This window comes from Panicum virgatum, chromosome 6K, assembly GCF_016808335.1.
Source record: "Panicum virgatum strain AP13 chromosome 6K, P.virgatum_v5, whole genome shotgun sequence".
NCBI lineage: Eukaryota > Viridiplantae > Streptophyta > Magnoliopsida > Poales > Poaceae > Panicum > Panicum virgatum.
The window spans coordinates 28,651,347-28,663,470 of NC_053141.1; the positions used below are offsets into that span (position 1 = coordinate 28,651,347).

Here is a 12,124-nt window from a genome sequence, read left to right on the forward strand (position 1 = left end):
CCTCCCTACGTCCACGGCCACTTGTCCAACACGAACAAGTGTGATACCGAGTCTCTTCGCTCGATCACCGTCTTGCCACGCCTCCAAGGCTCCCGACAAGCAAAGGCTAAGTGACGCCAAGTCACAAAGACGAGGTCACCGCCACCGTCTATCTCGAAGCATCACCACGGCACCGTCTTCACTATCTTGGAGCTTTAACACCAAGTAGGGGCCTCCTTCCCCGCACAAAGTGTCGTTGCCACTCCACACCAAGTCGGAGGGTCACACGACGAGTACACAAGGTGCTTGCCGCAGCAAGGCTTTCTCTCAAGCTAGTTCTCTCAAGAACTAAGCCTAAACAAGCACTAAGCACTCTCACAAGTGTGCTTAAACCTATATGATGTACAATGAAGCTCTATGGTGGTTGGAGATGATCTTTAGCTCTTGTATATTTCCTTGAAATCCAGCACTCTCAAATGGCCCGGCCTTGGGGGTATATATAGGCAGCACAAGCAAATATAGCCGTTGGAGAAAAGCTGCCAGAAATGTGCTTAACGCCGGTTAATCCGACGTACCCCAAAAGCCATCATCGGTTCAACCGGTGTATGTAAACTACCACTTGAAAAACTAGCCGTTAGCAATTAACCGGTGTATCGCCGGTTTAACCGATGCAATCAACCGGTGTATGTAAAACAAACGTCGGTTTAACCGGTGATTGTAACTTCTTCACGTTCCTCCAAAAACCACCTCTGGACAACTGAACCGATGCAATTGACCGATGCATCGTCGGTTCAACCGGTGTATGTAATTTCCTCGGTCTTCATCTGCCAATGCACCGACGTATATAACTTCCGTAGCGTCGGTTCATCCGGTGTAAAACCCTAGCCCGCAGACCTTCTCTGTGATTGCACCGTGAGTTCATTTTGCCCTACGTCGGTTTAACCGATGATAGCAAAATGCCTCAATTCTTGTCCTTTGGACCGAAGAGCTTTCAGGGCGCTGCCCTGAGACGCGCGGAACCCCCGTAGGGGTGGCCCTTCGGGCCTTGCTACACCTCTCTTCTCTTTGTCATCACTTGAACCTAAAAGCCTGAGAATAGTCATCTTAACAATCACATTAGTCCAAGTGTTGTGTGTGTCATCAATCGCCAAAAATATTATATTGAAATATGGCATGAGAGGCCATTTTCGCTACAGCAGCCGATTGATTCTTTTCCCCAGCAAAGTCGTCAAAAATATGTTGGCGCAGAACTAGGGCCAATACACGAAAACGCTTGAACGCGCAGCGAGCGACGGCACAATGCAGCGCCGATGCTCAGACCGGTCAGACCGGTCGGGTATACCGGTCAGACCGGTTGTCGCCGAGCAGGCCGGCAGTGAGACCGACGAACGTCGCCCGAGAAGGACCCGTCGGGGCAGGCGCACGTAGGGTTGTTCTAGGATCGGCAGGCCACCTAGAACGCCCTCAATCGACGTAGAGACGACGGAGGAACAGCAAATAGTAGATTGGAAAAGCTAGGGGAAGAGAAAAGTAAAAAGATAAAAGTTGTATTGATTTGATCGATTGGATGCCCTAATCGGCCGTGACCCTTTATATTTATAGGATGGGGTGGACTTATCCCGCAAGAAATACTATTACAGATCTAAATCTACAAAGAGTTCTAGTTGTATTCGGATTCCAGGTAGACCGGTCTGACCGGTCAGACCCACCGGTCAGACCGGTCGGTGTTGCCACACCGGCTACATGGTCCAGACCGGTCAGACCGCTCAAAAGCACCGGTCAGACCGGTCTGTTCGACCAGTGCCAATTTTGGTTGTCAACAAGCTCAAGTTAAAAATATGGGGGATGTTCAACGCCACAATTTTGACAAAAAAAACTAAGCTGAAAAAATGATAATACACCTCACTAGAAAATAGTTGGCTAATAAAAGATATAAGACAACAGAACCTACACCATATATAGGATGCCACATCAACAATATAGTTTGGTTATATCATAAATTCGTTGGTCATGTAAATGCAAGTTACATTTATTTCATAAGCAGTAATAAATGAAGATTTTCGCTTTACTTAAATGATGACACATCATACTAATTAGCAGAATTTAGCACAGTTAATGGATAAAAAATGAGAAAGTATAAGAAAATGTAGTTCTTTCTTGAATTGAAATTGACTATTACATACTATATATACCTATTAAATATAGTTCTTACTTAACCTAAATTGACTATTAACTACTATTCATGTTTGTCACTAAATGCATACGCATCAGTGCGAAGAGCAATCGGCAGATGTAGTTTGGTGATAATCATTAGTTGCCAATTGCAACTCGTAAGAATACAGTGAGATGCTGCCAAGGGAAATATGAGTGAGATGCACAAGGGCCATCAACAATTCGGAATAAGAAGCATCATCAATTTAGCAAGTTTTGGACACCATTTGAGATGAATGCCATTTTTTTTTATGAAAAGGGAGGGGCAAGCCCCTGCTGGATATATATTTACAGGGAAAAGAAGTTACAAAGTAACATAGTACTCCCTACATTCTGAATTGTAGGTTGTTTCGGTAAATTTAGATAATGTATTTTTGCTATATATCCAGACATAGTGTATATCTAGATGCATAGCAAAAGTAATGTATCTATAAATCTTAAACAACCTACAATTTGGAACATAGGGAGTAATAAATAAGAGGACATACGAAGCAACTGATTCTAGCCATTCTACAATTCCTAGAAATTACTTCTTTGCTAGATGAATGGAAGAAATTATCATGTGTGCATTCAATTCAAAAAGATTATCAGGCCTGGAGTTATTAGACTCCTTACAGGATTCCAAATTTTTTGTTATTATCATCGGAGAACATGCAGTAAATCACAACTTCTTTATTATAAAAGGTAGAACACAAGTTATACAAAACAACTAGGGTCTCAAAAAAAATACCTAACTAGGAACAACCAAATTAGTCTCACTTCACTAAGTAATCAGACAAGGTACACTTACTAAGAACCCATGATTTGTTTAACATGATAACTTCTGTATATAGAAACCTAGTGATCATTGCAAAGAAATTCCTGCATTTTATTTGATATTATACTTACAGGACATAACAGAAGTAACAAAATTACAAGGGTTCAAGACACAGCATAGCAAGAAAGAGCAGAAAACTATGCCACCGTAATCATGTTAAAAAGAGCTGAGTACAAAGGAACACACTTGTTGCTCCTACGAAAATGCATTATAGATGTCTACAAGTAAAACAAACAAGTCACAATTGCTACCAAATTAGAGGCCCACCCATCTTTTTGCCAACTAAGTTTCACTAATTCAGTTTCACATCGATGTATTAACAAAAAAACCCAGAGGACCAACAACAAAATACCCAAACAAGACAGAATTGGACGAATATGAAGCAAAAATCCAGAAGAACAATTGACAGGAAAAAACCTAAAAGGACAGAAGCTTTAGAGTAACAATGAGAAATATATTACTGATAAATATGCACAGTGAAGCAAAAATACCTGCACAAGTTACTGCATCACATCATCCCCATCCTTCACCATGGGAACTGTCACCAGAATCACCAAGTTTTGCACCATAAAACTTGTACTAATGGCAAGACCAAAGCACGCAACATCATAGAGTACAGAACCCATCCACATGAGAGATCCATGTCCTTCAGTGCTTTTCATCACAATGGCAAGATACAAAAGTTGATATAAAGGCGGAGTCGCAAAGAGCGGGGCCAAGCTGATGCCTTTGGGTAGTTGCAGGGGCTGTGCTCTGTTGGTCTTCAGAAGTTGTTCATTGCTAGCCAGCTATCACAACCAACCATAACATATTCAGATGCAAATCATAGACGTAGGAAAAGAAAGGGGTAGAGATATGCTACCAAACTAGATTCCTCTTCCAAACTAAAACAAGGGCTGGCAGATGAAATAGGATAGCTGATATTTCCAATTAGGAGATGGAAATTATTATGCCTCCTAATCTACTGAGCTCAAATAAAAGTGATAAATTCTAGAAGATTGCAAATCTGCACATATTAAGGTCCATTTATCATACGAAAAGCAACCACCAGATGGCTAGATTATGCCATTCCTAGAACGAAAAAACTGGAAAGTTCAGCAAATTGAGTTGTCTCAAAATCATATTAGAGAGCTACTACATAACCAAATAAGATTTCTCTAAGGACTACCATACTCCAGTGGAATCAGATTTAGGACTGCCATTCTCCAGTGGAATCAGATTTAGGACTGCCATTCTCCAGTGGAATCAGATTTCTGTTGTGAGTTACAAATCAGCTCAGATACAAGAGAAATTGTAGACAATTGTAAAATTTCTCGTAGCAGCTTCAATCTGAAAGAGGGAGGTGGAGGCAATGCTAAGATAATGACACTAGCTAGGATGATGAACAAACTTGTCAATGTCAAAGACAATCACGGAATTTCACCAATTAAGTAGCTGAAAACCCTTCCATAACGCCGTAACATGTGTGAAAGCAATTGAAAGAAAGCAGATAGTTCTACACTCTGATAACCTGAACCGTTTATAACAAAGCTAAAACATCTATAGCTTCAAAACAACAGAGAAAATTAATTTAGGGGCAGTTAGAATCAATACCATCCCCCTCCTCTCCTCCCTCTCCTTCCTCTCCGTCTCCTTGCGCTCGAACACGGCCCGCTCGTGAAGACGCATCAGGAGCAGTGGGAAGAAGGCCCGGAAGAGCCGGACCATGACGCACCAGCAGGCTGCGCGGACGGCGGCGCCGATGGCCTCCGTGGCGGACCCCACGCCGTAGCCGTAGGTCCAGCGCCCGAGGATCTCGACGGCGATGCCGCCGAGATTGTGCATCCAGACCACGGCGAGGTAGCCGTAGACCACGGCGTCCACAACCTGGCGGAAGAGGGCCGCCGCCGCCGGGGCGCGCAGCATCGAAGTCGGAACCCTGATCTCTCGAAGCATCCCTCTCCGGCTCTCCCCTCCCTCTCTCAGCGTGCGTCAAGCTGAGCGGAGTGGTTGGTGCGAAGTTGAGCCCTCACCTGGATGGGTAGATATTCTAGATGCACCTGGTTGATTGTACCCAAAGGAAGCAATGAGATGAGTCAAGAGAATTTATTTTTTGTGCAGTTTTCCAAATCTTGATGTCTAAATTCATAAAGATGTTACATAGCATGCCATTTTTTTTGAAATAAAAGGCAGGAGCACTGCCGCATCATATAAGAAGAAAAAACATTGTACATAACGCGTCGAAGCGAATACCACTATCACACAAACAACGCACACAACCAACGCACATAACAAAACACTACACCGCCACAATCTCTGGGAGAGGAGCCAAGAAGCCACCAGCAACCTGCGCCGTCGTCTCCAACGTTGTGCCACGCCAAATGTCGCGGCCCGCTGCAAGTCAGAGCGGCAACTCAAACTCCTCCACCAAAGAACTGTCCCCCTCAAGCCGCGCACACACGCTCGTCGACCCCCTTGCTCCGGTTGTGCTTCAGCAGAACACTCCCATCGTAGCGCCACTGAAAAACACTAGTTCTGGCTACTCTGTGTGGGGGGCCTCGTCTCTCCCACCGCCTCACTCCTCTGTCAAGAACTCAGATATCTGAAACCGCTCTGAAAGCAACAACATCCGCTCATCTATCACCGGGAACACCACTGCACCATGAGCGCCAACTCAAGACCTCCAGCACCTCTGGGTCCTCTGCACCTCCCGCCAACATGGACCATGCGCACCTCCTCAGCCGCTGCGGGCGGGCAACCATCTGCACCTCAGAGCATGCCATTTTTCTCTTTCGATGTGATCTTTGACTTTATCATTAGGCTTCGTTTGAGCCTTTCATAAAATATATCCAAAAGTTGCTCGGAGACCTCTCAATTTAAGGGTATCTAGAGAGAGCTCTCTTATTACTTATGTAAACACAAAAAAAAGTAACTCTACCTCGAGTAGAGAAGAAAGTAACAAAGAGAAAGAAGAAAAAAATAAGTACAACAATGGACTGCGCTCTGACGAGTTAGAGTACAGAGGTTTTGGACTACATTTTTTGACGGAGATAAAAGAGAGCTGCCTAGCGGTGGAGACAGGTTGCAAACATAAGAGTATCTCTAAGAGTTTCCCATCCCAAATTGTCATTTTTATTTTTTTTTGGCAAAAACAGAAAAAACTTTCTCCAACAATTTCTCATTTCAGGTTGTCATTTATGCCAAATTCGGAAAAAGAGCCTCCGCGCGCGTATATATGCGTGCTCGTATCCGCGGCGCATCCGTCCGTATCAGAAGAGGTGGAAAGGCATAAACATAATTTTGTTTCTGTCTACGAGTTCCTGATGTAAGTTTTCATGAGGTAGAAGGGTATAAATATAATTTTGTTTCTCTCTCAGATTCATGATATAAGTTATAACTGGGTTTGGCAAGTGAATTATACCAAACTATTGGAGATGAACTATTTTTTTATTTGGCATATTTTTTAAAAAATTGGCAAAACACAAAATTTGCCAAATAAAATTTGATAAACTCTTGAAGATGCTCTAAAGTAGTGGAAACGCCACTTGACGAGAGGTGGGAGATACCCGATGGCTAGTGGAAACGGCGGGGTGCTAAGTCTATCAATCCGCGCCAGCCATAGTTGTGGCGGCCGCTTCAACGACTCCCATCAAAGCCATGGGCAGGCCGGGGGAGCGGAGACGTGGAGATGTGTAAGTTTTGGAATGCAATGGAGGAAATAGATAGATGGAGATTGAGTCTATGCAGAAATTTATGGGGTATCTCTCTGTAGTGTTTGAGAAGAATCTTGCTGTAGTTGCCTTCATTAAATAAAGATGATCTTGAACTAGCACAAATAGAAAAAAAATAGCACATGAATAGATACGAACATCTTGTTCCTTGTATCTTTTCATTTACTTGTAAAATGTAGGATGTACATTCATCACTTCTCAAAACTTATATTTGCAAAAAAAAATGATGACTCTTAAAAATCTGTAGAAAAATCTGAACAGAGTTCCACCATCGCCAGTGACCGTAATTCTGTAAGAAATTCCATTCCAAAATCGAACCCTAGTGCAGATGACGATAAGAGGATAGATGGGATTTGGCGGGAAAGTATAGGCGGGACCGCGGGAGAGCTCACTGCTCTTCCCACCAAAATAGTGCTGGCGGACGGGGGGGGCAGCAGAGGAGAGGAGCCGAGGAGGTGCGGACATGGTTTGGGCGCATTTGCTAGCCGCACACGAAGGGTATCTCCACGAAACCAATGCCCCGAGCAAAGTGAGTCCCCAACAAGCTCGCATTGCCACGGATTTTGCTTTCTCCTTGCCTCTGACCGTGTCGACTTCCTCACCCTACTAACTTTGACATAGAAACAGTTGTGCCAATGGTCGTTCGTTGTGGCCGTTGACTTCCTATCTCCGATTGCTGCTCGACCGTTGTGGTCACTGACAGAGTGTGCCGGTTGCTGCTCTTTTCCACCCGTTATTGCTACCTTTGTATAGAAATTCTGTCTGCCATTCCAAATTGTTATGAATACCTAGACCAGCCGCTGACTTACACAACAATCGAAAGAATTCTTCCTCTATGTTGCTATTAGAAATTTAGCATATGTGGTTGTAAACTGTAATTTGTTGACCTGAAACAAAATCTGTGCATGCAGTTTTTCATGTAACTAAATAGCAGGAAACTATATCCGTACATATAATTATTCATGTAGTAATTAAATCTAGAAGAATGTGCACATCTCCAAGCAGCATGCACACTATCCCAAATTGGCCCAAGTGCATATAGGCCATAACTGCAACATAACTGAAATCCGAGAAGACATTTGCAATACTGGGGATAACCAAACTGGTACCCATGTTTTGTAGCCAAGAACAATGCATTGAGCAATCATTTGGACGAAAAGTTATCCATGCTCATTAATCACAAGCCATAAGAGAAGTCAACATGAACAGGCTGTGCTCATATTAAGTTCAACATGAACACCAGTGCTAGCTATGAAATCACAATCATCAGAACACATAGCTTAACATTGTAGGAGCCAGAATGGTCTCAAAGGTGAGTCTACAACAGCAACCACCATCACACATTGTTACTCTGGATGGTCTGTCCGAATTTGCGTCTGTTATTAGAAACAGTGTCCAATTACTCTAACCACCATCTCCGTCAGAGAACTAGAAGAAACTGCAGTCTAACAGAAGACCACCTGCACATCCCATAAATTGGAAGTCATCGATTAGCTTAGATTGTAATGCATCCATGTTACAACAGGTGTTCGGTCTTGCCGGCGATCGATCGCTAGGAAGGCTCCTGGCGCGCGCTCGCGAATCCCCCCGGAGGTGCGGGCGCACAACTCTGAAGAGCTAGTGTTTTACTCTGCGTTGCTCTGTTTTTGTGAGTTCTACCGCCGGATGAGCAGGCAAACAGAGAGCAACCTTCATGAATCAGATCGGTTTCAGCCGCTAACAAATTCATCCGATGCACTTCTCTATCAAACCTTGGCCAAGTCGGAGCTTGGAAGTAAAAGACAATAGATTTGCAAATTGCGATCACCGAGCATACAGGATGCAAGTCTGCAACCCTACCAGTTGCAATCTGCAAGGGGGTTACCTTAAATTTGCTGCGTTTGGCCAATCCAAATCCAAAACGCAAAAATGTTACATCAAACCCTGGTTTCACCACATTGGCAATGCAAGTAGCACCAAGAGCAGAATTCAGTTGTGTCGGGTTAACATACCCAGAATGGTTCTAAATACGTAAGGGGGCAAACATAATAACATGTGCACATTGCAATATTTGAATGCCATTATATCATCAGTATAATCATCCTCTCCTTTATCTACCCTATCTCAGTCGGTCTAATCAAGAAGGTTGCATATTTTATGGCCAATCCTTAGTCAAATTCGAGCCAAAAAAAAAAAAGGCTTGCAACTCGTACAATTTCTATGCCAAACAGCAGGCCAAAGCAAGGTGTAACAAACGGAATAAGTGCCAACCTCAGCATTGCAACTGGTACATTGGGTTATCAGGTGTATTGAGCAACTCGCAATTTTGCATGACACCGCAGAGTCGCAGACCATTCAATCAATGATAACAAAGGATTAGCATACAAGTAACGTATGTAGCTCTGCAGCATGAAACATAAGTATGCTAGACAGCCAATTCAAACACGATAAACCCATGCATTAAGTCTAGCTATATAGATCCTATTCATCTTAAGCTGCAGATCAGTCTAGCTAGCTAGAAAAAGAAAGGAATACTGTAGGCTATGGCATGCCCAGAACGGTTCCGACAGAGGGAGTCAAATTATAGGAACACACTATATATACTGGAATCATGCCGTGTAATCCTGGGGCAAGTCTTCATTTGCATGTCACTGAGCACATCCATCAGTCTATCATCTTCCTTCTGAGCATGGAAAATCCAGTTCAAAAGGTCACCTGCACATCATGTAGGAAGAAACTTTTAGTAGTTTCTATATAGGTTTTTGTTTGGTTTAAGAAAATAGACTATAGAGGCACCAATTTCAAATATTTGTAACTGTGTCTCGCAGTATTTTCTGTTAGCAGAGAAGGAAATACATGTTTGGCTATTTCCTGTATGCCCTATAGGTTTAGTGTATGCTCCTGCCAGCATCTACAAACCAAAGTAAAATGTGATCCTGGCAACTGCCAAAGAGTTTACAAAAGGGTAGGAAGATGGTAATAAAGTATGTAATACAAATTGTTTCGAAAAATCGGTGCATCATTTTAATTTGCTTGGAGTTTTGGACCATTTAAATTAGCCTGGGATGAAATATATTGCTACATAATTAAACGAGGCCCATGAAGCAGTTTCACTGATCAGCAGGAGTTGATTCTACATGAATAGCCCTTCCAACAAGAGGTTTCTAAATACCACACCTCACTATATTTAATCTGACTTGATGACAACCAAACCGAACAACTCACAGCAATCATGGAGACAATCTAATCACTTATTATGAACATTAAAGAAACTGCACGTTGATGATATCTCTTGTACTCCGATGACTATCCAATCAAGTTGTCATTTATTGCAGAGAAATTAGTGCTGACACTACCATGCTATGCAATGTTTTACCAAATAGCTAGTGCCAAACAGCAGAGTCTAGTATGAATAACCATACATGTACAGAGCAAAAAGCTATTAGGTGCAGTATATGTCCAAGGAAGAGGTCCTTTACACCTCACTATATTTAGTCTCACCAATCATGTCATTGAGCTACTCACAAGGATCATGGGGACACATAGAGCTGTTACCTATTAAGGACAGCAGAGATTTAGCAAAGTTTGGTGATACCTTGTTCACTCTTCAGATAATTTGCAAAATTCCAATTCTATCACTTAGTGACCTTTGGACACCAATTAATGCAGACAGAGAAGTGATAAATTACCTCACATTTGGGCATCGCATGCCACCAGCGACGATCCCACACAATTGTCTCTCACAAACCACACCAATCGCAGCAGCATGTAGGGAATGACGGAGCAGCAGTGCACAACAGACAGAGCCGGGTATGCGGCATTGTGGATGTTGGAACCGGTATGGAACAGATACGCAGCCTCCTGACCAGCCGGGTCCTTCACGAGACGCCGAGCGCCTGCGTAGCTGAGCGCCTTGCCCACAACGAAGAGCACAGCAGGCATCAAGTAGATCTGGTAAAGCGCAATGGCGTGAATGGTCACAGCACTGGCACGATCGCGTTCTGGCTCGCGACCAGGAGGGCCTTCGTCCTCACCCTTTGCTCCACCGGCCTACCGCCAAGAGAAGCGAAGCAGCGAACACCAGCAATCAAAATCAAAACATGTAGAGCCACAGAAAAAGGGGGAGGAGAAGAGGGGTAACGCTGCGGGCAGAAGGAAGAAGCGAGCCGGTGGATGACGAACCACCTGTTCACGGCGGCGCGCGGCCTCCCCGTAGGACAGCGCGACGGCGGACGCCAGAGCGACGAAGCCCGCGGTGCCCGCCCACCTGATCGCGACGAAGCAGCTCTCCTCGTGGCCCCACACCGAGCACTCCACGGCGAGGAAGCGCTCCAGGGACCTGGAGACGTGGAGGGCGCTCGCCAGCCAGAGTGCGCCGAGCAGGAACGCGGCGAGCACGGCCAGGGAGACGAGCCGCCGGCCGCTTGGAGTCCTCTCCGCCGCCGCCGCCGCCGCCGCCGCCGCCATGGGAGACCCTAGGGTCTACGAGCTTTCCGCGCTGGGGAGCAGACGAGTTGCCGAGTTGGTCTGAGCGCCGCGAGCGTGGGCGTGAGCGTGACCGCGTGGCGTGAGAAGAGCGGGGCGCTGCGGAGCACGGGGGCGTTCTGAGCGGAACACTACTACAGAATGTGCATGTAGTCCCGGTTCGGAAGAGGCTTTTGTCCCGCTTTTCCAACTAGGACAGCCAATCCGAGATAAATGTGTCAATTCTTTTGTCCTGATAGCTATTGAACCGGGGCAAATGTAATTTTTAATAAAAAAAAAAATTAGCCTCCGCCCGCCCGCCACCGTCCCCGCTGCCGCTCACCGGATATGGCCCCGTCCCCGCCGCCGCTCGCCGGACCTGGCCGCGCCGCCCACCAGGGTCTGGCCAGGCCATCCACGCCGCTAGCATCCCTTCCCATTCCCCTCACATCCCCACCAGGAGTGTGGGCAAATCATTTGAAGAATGAATCACCAAATATTGAATCGACCGATACAAAATCATGCAAAATCAATAGATCCCCAAATCATTCAAAGAATCCATTAAAAGATAGATACATTCCATACAATCCACCTCTATTTCAGAAAATCAGAAAAGTAAGAAAAAAAATCAACGCAGCAGCGGCCGGCGGCGGCCTGCTCCGGCGCGCTCCACGCTCCGCGCGGCAGTGGCCCGTGAGCTCCGCGGCTGCCAGCGGCCGGCTCGCTCCGTGGCAGCGGCGGCCGGCCTGCGCGCTCGGTTGCTGCCAGCGGCCGGCATCTTCCGTGGCGGCGGTGGCTCGCGCGCTCCGTGGCCGGCGGCGGCCCGCGGCCAGCTGCTCGTGCGCCGGCGGTGGCTCGCCAGTCCACCTAGTCCCCGCCGGTGTCGGGGCGCGGCTCGCCGGCCTGCGCCCGAGCGGCGGCAGCGGCTCGCCAGACCCCTCCATGCGGCTCGCCGGACCCCTAC

The 12,124-nt window shown here is 45.8% G+C and overlaps 1 protein-coding gene across 1 annotated transcript; it reads right to left on the minus strand.

Annotated features, from left to right (window-relative positions):
• Positions 1-9,055: 9,055 nt before the first annotated feature.
• LOC120713369 lies at positions 9,056-11,163 on the minus strand. Its single transcript, XM_039999351.1, has 3 exons — positions 10,882-11,163; positions 10,386-10,746; positions 9,056-9,411 (listed from the first exon to the last, which is right to left on the minus strand). The coding sequence occupies exons 1-2, from the start codon at positions 11,161-11,163 to the stop codon at positions 10,387-10,389; spliced, it is 642 nt and encodes a 213-aa protein (XP_039855285.1). The 3' UTR covers positions 9,056-9,411; position 10,386.
• Between the last annotated feature and the right edge of the window lie 961 nt (positions 11,164-12,124).

Excerpts from the sequence above, each read along its gene's own strand:
- LOC120713369 (XM_039999351.1), bottom strand. The coding sequence starts at position 11,163 with ATGGCGGCGGCGGCGGCGGCGGCGGCGGCGGAGAGGACTCCAAGCGGC. Across the intron at positions 10,747-10,881 it reads CCGCGCGCCGCCGTGAACAG|GCCGGTGGAGCAAAGGGTGA; the intron begins GTGGTTCGTCAT and ends TCTTGGCGGTAG.